We start from the raw sequence: 17,427 nt of genomic DNA on the forward strand, positions 1-17,427 counted from the left end.
TCTGACCCCATCAGGATAGAAACCTGGGTTAAATGACTCAGGTCCCTGCTTCTCCTTCGTAGAGAAAGTGCTGCAAGTTCACAGAGTTCCAGGCACACTCATACCCACGTGTGAGGACAAAAGCAAATGCCAAGAAAATGGTAAAAGCCCTTCTTTGTTTCTTCACCATTTTAGGTGTACAGTGAGAAGTTTGTAGGACAGTGCCTTGCATGTGGTGAGGCCTCTATATGTGTTTATTAAAAAAATAAAACCACCCTCCCTGAGAAAGCCAAGCATAGAGGATTTTGCTGTGTATCCTTTTTTAAGTCCCTCTGACTAATTCAAGTATTTGTTGATTTCCAGCCCATAGTTTCAATCAACCCAGGGGGATTTTCAAAGGCTTTGGTATGCCACTGGCAAAACACCCTTCAAATGAGGGAAGAGCATTCCCCAGACTTGCAGGGACCTGTCGGAGGGCAGCTCAGAGCTCTGTCCCACAAGCGCCAATCGCCTGCTCAGTGTGTGTGTTGGGGGGGCAAGGCAGCTCCCCAGGGCCTCCTGCATGTTTGCCCCACCCTTCCTGCCAACCCCAGCCAGCTTGAAATTACAACTCCAGCTTGCACGGCTCCTCTCCTTCTGCATCTGCAGATTGTGCTTCCTCCCAGCACCATGGGGGAAAACTTCAGGGCAAGGCTAGGCTTCGTCCGGGGTCCCAACAGCGCAAGGAGCTACCTGAGGACCAAGACATAGCCCAGAGTAGGCCCACAAGCTTCTCTACCTATGCTGCAGCCCAGTTTGTGTGAAGCCCTTGCAGAAAAATCAACTGCAAGGGCCACTTATCACCATGACCCAAGTAACAGCAATAGGACACCACCTCCAGAAACCACCCCAGCCAAGGCAGAGTGGTTGCTTTGCTTGTGGACATTTGCGTTCCTACCCAGGTCTGTTTTCAGTTGTGGGGCTTGACAGTCCCGGAGAGGTGGGGTGGCCCTCCCAGCAGCATAAGGAAGCCCCGGCACACATGCCACAGGAGGGTGGGGTGGTGTACTCAGCTCCCCAGTCCGCAGAGGGGCCGGGCTCCTCTATGGCTCTGCAATCCTGAGATTCTAGCTGAGATCAAAGCTGGGACCCAGAGTTGAGGTGGGGGCAGGATTCTGCTGACTTTGGGTGGAGGCAGGAAAATTCTTCCGTCGGTGCCTCCCTGAGGCAGGGCTTTGTGCGGAGGTGCCGGGGCTGGCACATGGTCCATCTGCCCTTGCCCATCCTGGCGGATATGGCTCTGCGCTCCCAGCTTCTGCCCAGTGAATAGGGTGATTCATGCTCCAACTATTGCTCCCCACTTTTTGTGCTGAACATGCATGGGATTGAAAGCCTGCAAAGGCGAGGACATTACAACTTTCTTTCTCTCCCAGAGGGGTACAGGGAGACTGGGGAAGGGCACAGGGGCTGCTAGGGAGCTCAGGTGCAGAGTGCCCTCAGGGCCAGGGGTGGTGGGAGAAGAATGGAGCAAAGCGCAAAGGATGAAGAGTTATAAGCTCTGCCTTCAGAGGGTGCCCAGGCTAAAGCGGACAAGGGATCTGCCTTCTGAATACGGACCCCAGGACAGAAGCAGGTGGATGGGACTCAGACACTTGGCATGGGGCTAGGGAGAGCCTCACACCAAGATCTGGGGAAGGGGTGGAGGGAAATGCCTTATTTCTGCCAGTTCAATTCAAAAAATGTTTGCTGAGCACCTCCAGTGTGTCAGGCTGGGCTGAGCGTGGGGTGGCCATGTGAAGGGGAGCCAGGTGTGTTCCCTAACCTTGGGGTTACCCTTCTCCCCGCCTGCTCTGTGAGGCACACTTCTGTGAGGGAGGCTAGGGTGTCCTGCCTCCCTCCGCGGGGAGACCCGCAGGGCCAGCCACTACAGCTCACTTAGCCCTGCACTCGTCTTTTGCTGATGGGAAAAGCTAGGCAACGTGAGCTGCCATGGCTTGGTAACTCCCTCTGCGGGTGCCCAGCAGAGAAGCTGGATGAGCTCCATGTAATCCTTCTCTTCCTGCCACAGTGAAATGCCAGACTGGGGTGGGATGCTCCCACTGCAGCGTTACCGGTGCCTGGCTCCCCCCGAGCCCCCATTATTTATAGCTGTCCATGTCTGGCACTGCAGGAGGGGCTGCCTTACCTGCCGTGGGGAGGGTTCCCACAAAACTCGGACAGAAAAGTGCCGCTCCCCCCCACCCCAAGTCAGGCACCCAAACACTCCCTGCCACAGTTACTCACCACCCACACACCTTTGGTCCCTGGCATTGATTCTGAGCTTGGCACACTCTAGAGATTCTCAGCCTGGCCAGAATGCATTCCTGTTCCACCGAGTCCCTCTCTTTCCTCTACACAGCTAGGAGGAGGAGGGATGGAGAGAAGAGAATGTCCCAGTGTCTCGGGAGGGGTGGGGCTTCCCCAGGGGCAGTGGACTATACCCAGGACCTGTGCGGGGGTGGGGGGTGCATATCCAGCTGGTGATCTCCCAGTGGAGAGGGAGAACCATGCTAGGAGTCCTCAGACACCTGCTTTCAGCTTGGATCTGATCTCTCAGGGGCTGAGAGTCCCCCAGTATGTCTCAGGGTCCCCAAGACACTCACATCTGCTCCCCAAGAGGCAAAAAGTATGAAACTGGCGAACTCGGTAAAATCAATCTCCGAGAGTCTCAGGAATTCTCCAGGCGGGGAGGCAACCCAGACCTCATTGCCCAAGACCTGTGAGGTGAGCTCTGGCCATCGGTCTGTCTGTCTGGATTTACCTGTCCACTGCTTGCTCATCACAGCCCTCTGTGGTGAACAAGCACATCTTAGCTGATCCCCGGCAGCTTCGAATCATTTTCCCACAGCTGCGGCTTCCCTGGAGCCAACCGCCGGCCTGACTAGAGATTCTTGAGTCTGGGCTGGGTCCTCATTCCTTTACTCTTGAGAATGTACTCCCTCAGCCCCAAAGCTCTCAATCCATCCCCTACTTCCCCAGGGGCACCCCCCACCCCGCCCCAGCTCTTAATGGCCCAGTGCTGTGCTGACTTAGAGTCCTGCTTCTGTTTTGGGGAGACTGAAATGTGGGCCCCACTCAGGTCTGTGGCCAAAAGGAGGGGTGTGGTTTAAGAAGGACACTTGCTAAAACTTAAGCAGACCCCTCTCCTCCATGTGGTGCCGTGGCCCACCTGGACAAGCACGGCAGAGGGGTCTCGAAGGAGTCTTCCCTAAGGCAGCTGTGGCCGACTGTGATGCCAGCTGACTGGTCCCCCAGATCTGCTCCACGGGACCTACTTGGCAGGACGATCCATAGACTTAGAATTCCATTTTCCATTCCCTTGTCCCTCAAGGAAACCTCGGGCTGGCGCTTAGAGAAAGTGCAGCGGTCCCCACGGCTTGCAACGGGGCGGTTCTCCGTTATAACAGGCCGGCAGATTCTCAACATGTTCATGATGAGATTAGAAGCTCCTGCAGGTATGTGTTTGTGGCAGCCTTCAGCCTGTATCAACAGATACGATGACTCATTTCTTCCTTAGTGGAATAACTGAGGGCTTGCTGGAACACAGCTGGGGGGCTGGGGGGGGGTGTTGGGCAGAGCAGCTCCCTCTGAAGAGAGACGTGACTGCCAGGCTGAGTCTAGGGACCTTTTATGAGGGATTGCATGGGGCCCCTGGGGTTTGCTAAGCCCCTGCAGGGTCCTGGCGAGGCCAAAGAGCAAGGGTAAAGGTCAAAGCCACAGAAAATACTGAATCAGGAGGAGCTGTGGAGGGCTCAGCCTGCCCCTGGAGGGTGCAAAGTGATCTAGACCCAGGGCTGAGAATGTCCCACATTCTCTGTTTCTGGAGCTTGCGGCCTGGGGAGCCTTTCTGGCCCAAACTCTGCCAGAGAATCTGCGCAGTGGGCTCCAGGATGGTAACTTTGCCTCCCCCAAGAAAGGGAATTCTGGAGTAAAGGACAGAAGTCTATTTTCCCCTCTAGCACATAGCTGAGATGTCAGGTCACGTTGCCTTTCCAAGTGCCAAGGTCACTGCAACAGCCCTCTGCCTAAAAGAGTGAAGAGAGCAGTTCCCTGCCAGTGGGGGACTGGCTTGGCCTCCAATTCATGGACGGTGTACACCATGCTGAGATGGCGGACGATATCCCCAGTCCTGTAAGGAGCCCTCCAGACATTGGCCAAATGCCCCCTTACTTTCTGCTGTCCTTCTTGGGTGCTCGCAGCCCCGGGGCCCCCGTGGTGAAGAGAGACTGGCTGGCAGCTTCGCCAACTTTCTGCCAGGACATCAGCGCTGTAAGGCAAGGTTATTCCTAACTGAGCACAGCCTGCCAGGAAGCAAGCTTTTGCACCCCACACCACTGTGCAGGTGTGACGGTGAGCTCACGGCTGCCCCCCAGGCATGCCCAGCCCACTTAATCATTCACAGCTCGACAGCTCTCCCGCCCAACCCAGTTCTAGAGAATAAAAAGGGGGGATTGCAGTTTCTGGGTAACAGAGCCACCTTCTGCGTCCTGCTGAGCTCTGTTCTCTCCAGCACTTCCCAACCCCTAGTGCCGGGTACTCTTGCTCCACCAGGAACAAGCCATCATGTCTCGCCAGTCGAGTGTGTCCTTCCGGAGTGGAGGCAGCCGTAGCTTCAGTGCTGCCTCTGCCATTACCCCGTCTGTCTCCCGCACCAGCTTCACCTCCGTGTCCCGGTCCGGGGGTGGCGGTGGCGGCTTTGGCAGGGTCAGCCTAGGGGGTGCCTGCGGAGCAGGTGGCTATGGCAGCCGGAGCCTCTACAACCTGGGAGGCTCCAAGAGGATCTCCATCAGCACTAGTGGTGGCAGCTTCAGGAACCGATTTGGTGCAGGTGCTGGTGCCGGAGGCGGCTATGGCTTCGGAGGTGGAGCCGGGAGCGGATTTGGTTTTGGCGGTGGAGCTGGTGGAGGTTTTGGGCTTGGTGGCGGCGCTGGCTTTGGAGGAGGCTTCGGTGGTCCTGGCTTCCCCGTGTGCCCCCCTGGAGGCATCCAAGAGGTCACTGTCAACCAGAGTCTCCTGACTCCCCTCAACCTGCAAATCGACCCCGCCATCCAGCGGGTGCGGACTGAAGAGCGGGAGCAGATCAAGACCCTCAACAACAAGTTCGCCTCCTTCATTGACAAGGTGAGTGGGATCCTTTGTGAAAAACCATCATGAGTGTGGAGTAAATGTCAAAGAAAGTGGGAAGAAGGGAGATTTTCTGACCTTGTGCAAATACCTTCATAGTTGGCCGTTACAGTTGTTTCTGTGTCCTGGATTTGTGGCCCATTTTCTTAGTTGGACCGCTTCGTTGGCCGCTTAGAAGAGAGGGCCTTACTTTTCCCCTTCAGAGATGACCTCATATGGGCTCCTTGACTGTGGGGCCAAGAGAAGAGTTCTGTGCTTTCTGTAACAGGGCTGACTGAATAGAAAGGTAGAGGAGTTCATCGGGCAGTAGCCTGAGTATCTGCCCAGCTGCCCAGCTGTGTCCAGTGCAGTCTGGGTGTCCTGTCTCTCACAGAGGAGTGAGGGCAAACACCTCACTCTGGACCTCCCCTCCTGGGGCCCGGGGCCAGGCACTGCATGCAGAGGTGTAGGGGACCAGCATGAAATGGGAGGAAAACTGGTGAATTGATCATCGAAACATGAAATTCAAGTTTCTTCACCTTCAAACTCTGCCCTCTCCAGGTACGGTTCCTGGAACAGCAGAACAAGGTCCTGGACACCAAGTGGACTCTGCTCCAGGAGCAGGGCACCAAGACCGTGAGGCAGAACCTGGAGCCCTTGTTTGAGCAGTACATCAACAACCTCAGGAGACAGCTGGACAGCATCCTGGGGGAGAGGGGCCGCCTTGACTCGGAGCTGAGGAACATGCAGGACCTGGTGGAGGACTTCAAGAACAAGTGGGTCTCAGGGAGCAGAGATGGGACGGGTGATGTCTTCTTGGCACCAGATGTACTTTATAACCAGGCTGCCACTTATGCCTTCCCCACTGGCTAGACTCGTGTACCTTCCATGGATACCTGAAGTACTGGAAAAAAATATCCTGTTCATGTTTAGAAAGTACCAGCCCCAAGCTCAGTCCCTTGGTACCACCAGCACTTAGCCACCAGCCAGAGCAACAGGCTCAGTGCCCTTGGTACCACCTGGTGAAATGAGCCATCATGTAATCCTTGCTCTTTGGGGCTTTTTCCCCCAGTGTACTTGAAGCCCACAGCATGGGCTCTCTGATGGAGTTTCCCCAAACCCAACTTAGTGGCTCAAATAATTTCTTTAGTCCTTACGGGTTGGTAGTTTTTTGTTTGTTTTTTTCACAAGGCTGTGAAAGTTGAAAAAAACACTAGGGAACTTGACTAGATGTGGAGTGGGGAAGAAATAACACAGCTTCTTTATGAGAATGTTCTTGAAGCAACTGAATGATAGCAATAATATAATGATTATCTGGTAGGCAGTTACAGAAAAACCAATGTCCTCATGGATGAGGACCTTGCCCAGGGGCTCATACTACCAGTGCTCCCTCCCTCTCTGCCTGTATGATGTCAGAAGACCCTTCCCAGTGGGAAGGCAGGCTCACAGTGGTCTTCATGCAATAAAGACCCCAGGCCCAACCTGCCCCTCATCCTCTGATCAGCACTTGCTATCCTTTTTACCACCAGGTACGAAGATGAAATCAACAAGCGTACCACTGCTGAGAATGAGTTTGTGATGCTGAAGAAGGTGCGTGGGTAGGAGACAGCCCATAGCCCGTGGCTATGCTGTCTTAAGACGTCGTTCATTTAAGTCAGGGTAAAAATCGGATGCAGTGCCAACCATCCCTGTTTCTCTAGGATGTGGACGCTGCCTACATGAACAAGGTGGAGCTAGAGGCCAAGGTCGATGCCCTGATGGATGAGATCAACTTCATGAAGATGTTCTTTGAGGCGGTAAGAAATGTCTCCTATTTGGGACCTAGAGACATGGGCCATCACCAGGAATTAGGGGCTCCAGGATTGACTTCAGTGGTTCTTAAGCTGTGGGCACACCTCTGTCTCTCCTCCCCCTTTGGTACTACTCATACTTTATTACTTATGAAGCCAACACTTTAAAAAAAGAAAGTCAAATTTAAAGTAAAAGATCACTTCAGCAGTCATTTTGCAGAGTGAGGTTTGGAGTGCTTTACTAAAGGCACACCTTTTCTGGCCACCTTCCCTTTCTGGAGTGGCATCCCCTCTCTGTTTTCTGCCAGCATACAGTCCATGCAGCTAGCCTCTTTTAAAATAAGTTACGGCCCAAGAAGATGCGAGTGTGAGAGGTTACATGATAGGGGTTTCATGGAGGTTCAAAGTTGTTAAAGTTTTTTAAAAACTAGATTGAGTCATGATCTGGATTGTTTATTAACTTAATTTTTGATGTAGGTGGTTATTATTTCTTTTCTCAAGTTGACATACCACAATGGGTGGTAGATTTGAATGGACCCAACATTAAATAACACAGAATGACTGACTTCAAATCTCCCTGCAGGAGCTGTCCCAGATGCAGACGCACGTTTCAGACACGTCTGTGGTGCTGTCCATGGACAACAACCGCTCCCTGGACCTGGACAGCATCATCTCTGAGGTCAAGGCCCAGTACGAGGAGATTGCCAACCGCAGCCGGACGGAAGCCGAGTCCTGGTACCAGACCAAGGTGGGTGCTGTGGCAAATACTGAGTGAAGGGATGGACATGTGTCTAGGATTCCAGGCCATTGACAAAATGCTAAGGATGGGGCTCCTGAAACTTGCTGAGGCCTCATGGGGTGACTTAATGGGAACAGTCATGCATACATTTGCCACATAAATTCAAGAACCTTAAGGAGAATCTCATTCTGAATCCGACACCTGTGTCTCTATGAAAACAAAGGCACTAAAGGGAAAATTATCTAAGATCAGGTCCACTTGGACAAAGCTGAAACCAGCCCCAGGCCTCAGATAACACTACTTGCCACCTCTTGGTAGCTCCTGCCTGTGAGCTTTGAGAAAGTGTTTCCATTCTCAAATAAATGGGGTCTTTCCTCTTTTCTGGTGGCTTCAGTACGAAGAGCTGCAGCAGACAGCGGGCCGGCATGGGGATGATCTCCGCAACACCAAGCAAGAGATCTCTGAGATGAACCGGATGATCCAGAGGCTGAGAGCCGAGATTGACAATGTCAAGAAGCAGGTAGGGAGAGGTCACAAGAAGGCAAGGAAGAGGCCTGAGCTCTGAAAGGGACACCTGTTTTGTCTTGTTTTACTTTTTATAAACACATACACACACACACACACACACACACACACACACACACACACACACACACACACACACCAGAGCTGGAGCAAGTACCAGCATTTCAGTGTTCCACCATCCACGGTGACCAGGACAAATGTACTGGCTTCTCCCTGGAATCCCAGAAAGAGACACTTCAGGCCTAGGTCAGCTCCGTAAGGGTTCCCACTCACTTCTTTCCCTCTGTAGTGCGCCAACCTGCAGAACGCCATCGCTGATGCCGAACAGCGCGGGGAGCTGGCCCTCAAGGATGCCAAGAACAAGCTGGCTGAGCTGGAGGACGCCTTGCAGAAGGCCAAGCAGGACATGGCCCGGCTGCTGAGGGAGTACCAGGAGCTGATGAACACCAAGCTGGCCCTGGATGTGGAGATCGCCACCTACAGGAAGCTGCTGGAGGGCGAGGAGTGCAGGTGGGCAACAGATGGCTGTCTTCACAAGCCCAGGATGGCCTCACATTTAATAAAATGGAGCTTCTTCTCCACTACAGGGTGTAAATCACACACACAAGTGACCACTATTTGTACATAATAATTATTCTTCACTAATCCAGTTTCAATCTGACACCTAGGCATACAGCTGACCTACACAATGTGGTCCCAACTCACTTTTCTGACCCTGTTCCCACCACCAAATCCCTCTCTTTCAAGCAATTCAACAAATGTCCTCCCTGTTCTTCAAGTACCACTTCCTTCAGAAAGCCTTTCATGATTACTCCAGCTGAGTTAAATTCACTTGCCTTTGGATTCTCAAACTACTCCATTTTCTGCAACTTTCTGACACTACCCACTGCATCCTTCCTTAGAAGTATTTCTGTCCATGCCAAATTCCCTCAGAGCATGTAAGCTCCTACCAGGCCAAAACTGCTTCGTACATATTCAGAGTTTCCACAGCCTCTTACTCATGCTTTCTGTATAATGGGTGGAGGAGAATGTGAATTGCAGTCTTCTTCCGATAACCTGTTTCTAGGTCAAATAGGTCAACACTCCTCCTCATTGGGAAGTCACTCTACAGGGCTATCTCTTTCTCTAACGTAAGCAGCTTTGGGGCATGCAGGCTCCTTGGTTGTAGAACAAGCTCTAAACATGACTAGTACTGTCTTTTGGGGAGTTTTTAACTCTTACTTTAATTTTTCCCATTTAGACTGAGTGGAGAAGGAGTTGGACCAGTCAACATTTGTAAGTAACTTTGAACAGACCTTCACAATGATAATAATATGGGGTATTTCGTGCCAACTCAGAATCCTGTTGTTTCTACATACCAGAAACTCCCATCCCAATATATGGTTTTTTAATATATTTAGAGAGAAGGAGGTGGTGGAGGGGGAAGAGCACAGATTGAGACATGAACCAACATGGCTCATGTCTCATTTCTTAAAGTATAGGCCCGGTATCCCATACATCCTGTACGCTCTCCCCTTGTTGTCCCTACCCACTGAGGAGTTAGCACCATCCCTTGCCTTCTGAGCTCACCAACCTTCTCTTAGGGACCTTAACTAAATGGCATAGTCCCGAGCCTCTTTTGCTCCTCTGTGAAAGAGGCCAGGGACAGTGTTAACACTAGTGGGATCGAGTAACTGGGATGTGTAGGATCGATCTAGCACACTGGTCTGACCAAGTCCTCCCTCCTTTCTCTGCAGCTGTCATCACAAACAGCGTGTCCTCTGCCTATGGCGGTGGCAGTGGCTTTGGCGGTGGCCTCGGTGGAGGTCTTGGCGGTGGCCTTGGCGGTGGTCTTGGCGGAGGTGGCGGTGGAAGCTACTACTCCAGCAGCAGTGGAGGCGTCGGCCTGGGCGGCGGGCTCAGTGGGGGTGGCTCTGGCTTCAGTGCGGGCAGTGGCCGAAGCATGGGGATGGGCTTTGGCAGTGGCGGGGGCAGTAGTTCCAGTGTCAAGTTTGTCTCCACCACCTCCTCTTCCCGGAAGAGCTTCAAGAGCTAAGAGCCTGCTGCAAGTCACACTGCCTCCCAAGCGCAGCAACCCAGCCTGTGGTGACTGCCTCTTCCAGGCGGTTGCCCAAGCCAAATTTTCTTTTTCTGGAGTGTGGTCTAGACCAATGTATTGCAGAGCAGCCTTCTTGGTTCCAGAAGGGTCCAATCCCCGGTCTCTAGTCTCCCATGTTGTGATTCTATGTTCTGCTTCAAATCAGCCTTTAGGTCTCTATAGCACAGTCCTGGATGAGAGAAGAATCCAAAGTTTTCTGGTATCTAAACTTTCAGAACAGGGTCCCCATCTAAATCCCAAATTTTGTTCTGGTTCTGACTACCTCCAGAGTGTGTTCAATAAAAATGCTTTTATAATATAAGCTGTTGTGAAGAGTTGTCTTTTCAAGGTCTACAACCAGCCTAGAGACCCCATGAGGGTCAATCTGTCCAGATGTGATTGGTTCCTCTGATGATTCCTGGGGAGAATGGAATGATCTTGAAGGCCAAGTGGCCAACATGGGTGGTCCAGGGACTCCAAGAGGTGTGAAAAGATGCTGCTAAAACCTCTAGAATGAAGGAGTGTCTGGATTGTAATTTGGACAGATTTTAGAGCCTCTTGTTGGAGAGGGACCCCATTCATGGTGGGCTGATTTGCAAGTAATAGCATAAATGGGCTTACGTAAAAATTGTAAATAACGAATATGTTGCCTTCAGAACTCAAAAAAAGCCTAAAAGATGTTAGGCCTGTTCTAGTATTGTGGGTGCAAAGCAGGTCAGTAGCTGTTTCTTGACACTGTCAGGGTGACCTTCAGATTACCAGATAATTTCAGGTATTTAACTGAGGTAGCAGGAATTTGCACTGGGTGTGGAGAAGTGGCCTAGCCTCTTTGTGAGCTCCTTTGTATTTGCATGTCCTGAATGAGTGTGTCCAGTGAATCTCTTTGGAGGAGGATTCATCAGTGTAATGTCATACCTGTGCTCCTGGAGAAAGTCCAGGCATTCAAGATCTTGTCTGCAAAGATTGTGTGCAATGGCAAGATTATGGAGGCATCTGAGCATCCGAGCATCCAAGTTAAAGATGTATTGTGCCCCTTTAGGGGTGAAGGCAAACTATGACTGAAAAGCTGTGGGAATGGGTATTGAGCAGAATATTGTTAGCCAAATCCATGAAAGCAAAGTATTTACCAGTTGCTGATCGGGTAGAGTCAGCAATTTCATTAGTATTGGGAAGGGGCCTTACTGGGTGTGACCATCAGATTAAGCCTGTGGTAATCCACTGTGAGATACCTTTATTCTTTCCAAGTTTAAAACCGAGCCAAATTGGTTGTTGAATGGAGAAACAGTGAGCATAATCCCCCTTCTCTAAACACATCCCATATAATGGGTTTTACTCTTTGAAGGCCCTGTTTTAATTTACACTGGGGCATATTAACTTTTTTTTTTTTTAACTATTTTAACTAGGGGAAGGTCTATGGAGTCCCATTTTAGAAAGCCAATGTGTAAGTGTCAAGGACTTAACTTTAGATTGTTACTTATTGGTTTTGAGTGTGCATGACCACTGTGAGATGTGTTAGGGGGCCATAGGTGAAATTTAGGCAAGTTAACAGCTCTCATAATTAAGATGAGGCATACCTGTATGTTCTTTATTTTGGGTTCAAAAACTCCCCCAAGATTAGAGGTACCTTGTTTAAATTTAGTGAGATCCCAGGTAGAAGTGTAATTTGACCTCCAGTATGGATTAAGGCCATGAAGATTTGCCAGTTAGTGTATTTCAGATGTTAAAGTTAATTCAGAACTTATATGCTAGAAGCACAAAGCCAATCCATGCCTTTTTAAAAAATCTCTTTGATGTATACATTCTTTTAGTAAACTGAATTTCCAGATTTCATTCTTTTGTTCCTTTCTTTCTTTTCTCTTCTTCTTCTTCTTCTCTTCCTTTATCTTTCTCTTTCTCTTCTTTCCTTCCTTCTTTTGTTCCTTCCCTTCCTCCCTCCCTTATTTTCTCTCTCCCATTCTCTCTCTTTTCCTTTGCTGTGTTTATTAAATATACTTGGGGGAAAGAGGGATTATTCTCTACCTTGCTCAAATCTATAAATGTCTTCTTCCAGAGAGCCTCAAGTTGGTATCATCAGGGTTTAGGGCCTCCCTCATGGAAATAGTTGAATTAACCCCTTAGTTGTGTCACAGCTGTCACATATGTGTTTTCCCCTATAGCCCTGAAGATGAGGATCTCTTCTGGCAACAAAGGCATGGGGAGTAGCAGCAGCAGCAAAGGCATTTTGCAGGGTCCTAGTAAACCACCTGCTTTTCAGAGTGTGGCCTTAGCAAGCCACGTAGTAACTGCTCTTTCTCCACATAAGTGATCATCTGATAGGACCATATATTGCAAAGGTTATCGATCTTTCCCTTGAGCACTTCACAGAACGGAGACCAATATCTGCTTGAGACACACACTAAATGGTCACAGGGTAAGAGTCATTCTCATGATCTTAGCATCAGTCTTTGTTTATGGGAGAATCAAGAAACACAGTTCAATATGAGACACACAGATAAGTCTGGGCTGAGAGCATGACCCACTGCCATTTTAAGGAGGGCCCCAGCCCCATACTCTTGTCTCTAAATGACAATTATTGACACTTCTGACAAAGGTCAGTTAAGTCTATATCAGATGCCTTAGTAGAACTCAGTAAATGTAACACAAAGCAGTATAGCTCAGAATGCAGGTCTGAGAGCAGGTGGCAGCACAACGCAAAGAACCTACTAGATAGAAAGCGGTAGCTCAAACTGAATGCTCACAAGTACACAGCAGAGCTATATTACAACATAAAGCAAGAAAAGAAAGACCTCAGTGGTAACAGTCATCATCTAGACCACCTGCTCACGGTAACAATTATTGTGGCCCCCCTACAGAGGCAGGATGGATCTCCACTCAAAATTTGTTTCAACTATTGAGACTGATGACAGTACACACACACACACACACACACACACACGCACACACACACACAAGATGGTATGAAAATATATTACTCACATAAAAAGGGGAGTTTCACATTTCTGGGGAGAGAAGGGAAGGCCTCCCAAGCTGATCCAATTATGGCTTGGAAGAGCAGGAAATGGAGATGGTGTAAGGTTTTTTATGGTGATTATGGGTGAGGCCAGGCTGAGGATTCCCACACATGGCCTGAAGTTCCCACTAATCACAAAAGAGGGAACACCCAGGCTTTCTTATCAGGTTTCTCAGATGTGGGAAGAGGGGAAGAAGTAGGAATAGGGCTTAGAAGTTGTCAAATATCATTACAGTAAGGGTGGTTCAACATTAAAAAAAACACAATTATGTAATACACAATGTTAACAGAACAAAAGGAGAGAAATCAAATGGTCTCTCTCTCTCTCTCTCTCTCTCTCACACACACACACACACACACACACACACAACAGCAAATATCATACTGAATGATCAAAACTTTCTCACTGAGACCAGGAAGGAGGCAAGGATAACTGTGATCACTGTAACTATTCAACATTATACTGGCGATCATGCCAGTGCGATAAGGCAAGACAAAGAAATAAACATCTTAAGGATTAGAAAGAAAGAAAACAAGCTGCAGTTATTCACATATGACATGATTATGTATGTAGAAAATGAAAATATTCACTAAACTATTAGAATTAATAAGTAAATTTATCAAAGTTAGTAGAAAATTAATATAAAAATCATAGGATTTCAGAGGTACAGGTCTGTGATTCAACAGTCTTACACAATTCAGTGCTCACCATAGCACATACCCTCCCCAATGTCTATCACCCAGCCACCCCATGCCTCCCACCCCCCACCACTCCAGCAACCCTCAGTTTGTTTCCTGAGATTAAGAATTCCTCATATGAGAGAGATCATATGATACTTGTTTTTTTCTGATTGACTTATTTCACTTAGCATAATACCCTCTAGTTCCATCCACATCGTTGCAAATATCAAGATTTCAGGGTTTTTGATGGCTGCATAATATTCCATTGTATGTGCTTAATAACATAATATATATATATATGTATATACACACACCACATCTTCTTTATCCATTTATCTGTTAATGGATTCTTGGCTCTTTCCATAGTTTGGCTATTGTGGACATTGCTGCTATAAACATTGGGGTGCACATACCCCTTCGGATCACTACATTTGACTCTTTGGGGTAAATACCCAGTAGTGCAATTCCTGGGTCATCAGGTAGCTCTATTTTCAACTTTTTGAGGAACCCCCATACTGTTTTCCAGAGTGGCTGCACCAGCTTGCATTCCCACCAACAGTGTAGGAGGGTCCCCCTTTCTCCACGTCTTCGCCAACATCTGTCGTTTTCTGACTTGTTAATTTTAGCCATTCTGACTGGTGTGAGGTGGTATCTCATTGAGGTTTTGATTTGGATTTCCCTGATGCCGAGTGATGTTGAACACTTTTGCATGCATCTGTTGGCCATTTGAATGTCTTCTTTTCAGAAATGTCTGTTCCTGTCTTCTGTCCATTTCTTGATTGGATTATTTGTTCTTTGGGTGTTGAGTTTGATAAGTTCTTTATAGATTTTGGATACTAGCCCTTTATCTGATATGTCATTTGCAAATATCTTCTCCCATTCTGTCAGTTGTCTTTTTGTTTTGTTGACTGTTTGCTGTGCAAAAGTTTTTTATCTTAATGAAGTCCCAATAGTTCATTTTTGCCCTTGCTTCCCTTGCCTTTGGCAATGTTTCTAGGAAGAAGTTGCTGTGGCTGAGGTCGAAGAGGTTGCTACCTGTGTTCTCCTCAAGGATTTTGATGGATTCCTGTCTCACATTTAGGTCTTTCATCCATTTTGAGTCTATTTTTGTGTGTGGTGTAAGGAAATGGAACATGGACGATCTTTCAATTTCATCTTCTAGTCAATGGCATTTCAAAACAAAGTCTCTAACCAACACTGTTTTGAGATTTTAGTAATTATTTTTAAACTAGTACTGGGTAGAAAAACCTGAAGTGTAATTAAGATTGTTGGAGACTCAGTGTGGATAACTTTGAGAATTAAAGAACCTCAAGGGGGCTCAGTCTTTTGAGGACATCCACATTTTGTGAGTTTTGCTTCTGGGAGTTCTACCAAGGGCAATGACTAGAAAAGAGTAACAAATATGGTAGATATTAATCCAACTATATCAATAATCACTTTAAAAGAGTCAATAATCTAAATACACCAATTAAAAGAGAGATTATCAGAAAGTATCAAAACCACAAGACCCAAATAATTCATCTTAAATATAAAGACATATATAGAGTAAGAGTAGAGAGATGGAGAAGGATATACCATACTAAGACTAATTAAATAAAGTTGGATTATTTGTATTAACTTCAGAAAAAGCAGACTTCAGAGCTAGGAAAATAATCAGGGATAAAGAGGGGTGTTACTTAATGATAAAGGGATAAATTCTCCAAGAAGATATAATAATCCTTAGTGTGTATGCATCCAAAAACAGAGCATCAAAATACATGAGGCAAAAACTGATAGAATAGCAAGGAGAAATAGATGACTGTACTATTATAGTTGGAGACTTTAACACCCCTGTATTATTAATGGAGAGATCTAGTAGGCAGAAAATCAATAAGGACATAATTGAACTCAATAGCATCATCAATCATCTGGTTATAATTGACATCTATAGAATATTTCATCCAACAACAGCAGACTACACTTCTGCTCAAGCTTAGATGGAACATTCAGCAGGATAGAAAGACTAGAAATCATACAATCTATGCTCTCAAACCACAACAGAAGTAAATCAGAAATGAATAACAGAAAGATTACTGAAAAATCCCCAATTATGAGGAGATTAAACAACACATTTCTATAACGTATGAGTCAAATAAGAAATATCAGGAGAATTTTTAAAATATTTTGAACTAAGTGAAAATGAAAATACAATTTATCAAAATTTGTGGTATGCTACAAAAGCAGTGCTTAGAAAGAAATTTATAACACTGAATGCATACATTAGAAAGGAAGAGCCATCTAAAATCAATAATCTAGGCATCCATCTTTGGTAAGTAGAAATAGAAGAGCAGATTAATTCCAAAGTAAGCAGAAGGAAATAAATAATAAAACTAGAGCAGAAATAAATGAAATAAAAACTAGAAATTGATAGAAAAAAATCAATGAAACCAAAATCTGGTTCTTTGAAAAAATCAATAAAATTAATATGCCTCTAGCCAGGCTAACTAAGAAAAAAAAAAAAGAGAGAGAGAAAAGACACAAGTTACTAATATCAGAAATGAATGAGTGAATATCACTATGGATTCCATGGACCTTAAAAAGATAATAAAAGAATACTATGAACAACTCTATGCCCACAAATTTGATAACCTAGATGAAATGGGTCAATTTCTTGAAAGACACAACCTGCCAAAATTCACATAAGAATAGACAATCTCAACAAGCCTCTATCTGTTAAAAAAAACAAATCAATAATTCATAGCCTTCAAAAAAAAAAAAAACCCATCAGGTTCAGAAGGATTCACTAGTGAATTCTATGAAACATTTAAAGACAAAATTATATCAATTCTCTATAATGTCATTTAGAAGAAAGAAGCAGAAAGAATACTTCTTAACTCATTCTATGAGGCCAGCATTGCCCTAATACCAAACCAGACAAAGACATTATAAGAAAGGAAAACTATAAACAAAAATCTCTCATAAATATGGATTCAAAAATCCTCAGAAAAATATTAACAAATTGAATCCAACAATGTATGAAAAGAATTATACACCATGACCAAATGGGATTTATTCTAGGTATATGTAAGGCTGGATCAACATCCAAAAATCAATGGTTATAATCCATCACATCAACAGACTATAGAAGAAAAACCACACAATTTTATCAGTAGATGCGGAAAAAGCATTTGACAGAATTCTATACCATTTATGATTAAAAACTCTCAGCAAGCTAGAAATAGAGGGTGACTTCTTCATCTTGATAAAGAACATCTACAAAAAATCCACAGCTAACATCACAGTTAATGGCAAGAAAATAGCAGTTTTCCCACTAAGATCAGGAACAAGGCAAGGATGTTCCTTCTCACCACTCCTTTTCAATATTGCACTGGAGTTCCTAGCTAATGCATTAAGACAAGAAAAGGAAATAAAAAGCATACAGACCAGGAAGAAAGAAATGAAATTATCTTTGTTCACAGAAGACTTGTCTATGTAGAAAACCTAAAATAATCCTGGAATTAATAAG

General features: G+C 46.6%; 1 protein-coding gene across 1 annotated transcript; it reads left to right on the top strand.

Annotated features, from left to right (window-relative positions):
• The first annotated feature begins 4,449 nt into the window (after positions 1–4,449).
• KRT5 (keratin 5) lies at positions 4,450–10,553 on the top strand. The gene is made up of 9 exons (XM_027592373.2): positions 4,450–5,118; positions 5,662–5,876; positions 6,630–6,690; positions 6,801–6,896; positions 7,474–7,638; positions 8,024–8,149; positions 8,444–8,664; positions 9,395–9,429; positions 9,891–10,553. Exons 1-9 carry the CDS (start codon positions 4,561–4,563, stop codon positions 10,187–10,189), a joined length of 1,776 nt encoding a protein of 591 aa, XP_027448174.1. The 5' UTR covers positions 4,450–4,560; the 3' UTR covers positions 10,190–10,553.
• The last annotated feature ends 6,874 nt before the right edge of the window (positions 10,554–17,427 follow it).

Source organism: Zalophus californianus, chromosome 9, assembly GCF_009762305.2.
Source record: "Zalophus californianus isolate mZalCal1 chromosome 9, mZalCal1.pri.v2, whole genome shotgun sequence".
In the NCBI taxonomy this organism is placed as follows: Eukaryota; Metazoa; Chordata; class Mammalia; order Carnivora; family Otariidae; genus Zalophus; species Zalophus californianus.

Excerpts from the sequence above, each read along its gene's own strand:
- KRT5 (XM_027592373.2), top strand. The coding sequence starts at position 4,561 with ATGTCTCGCCAGTCGAGTGTGTCCTTCCGGAGTGGAGGCAGCCGTAGC. Across the intron at positions 6,691-6,800 it reads AGTTTGTGATGCTGAAGAAG|GATGTGGACGCTGCCTACAT; the intron begins GTGCGTGGGTAG and ends CTGTTTCTCTAG. Across the intron at positions 6,897-7,473 it reads TGAAGATGTTCTTTGAGGCG|GAGCTGTCCCAGATGCAGAC; the intron begins GTAAGAAATGTC and ends ATCTCCCTGCAG.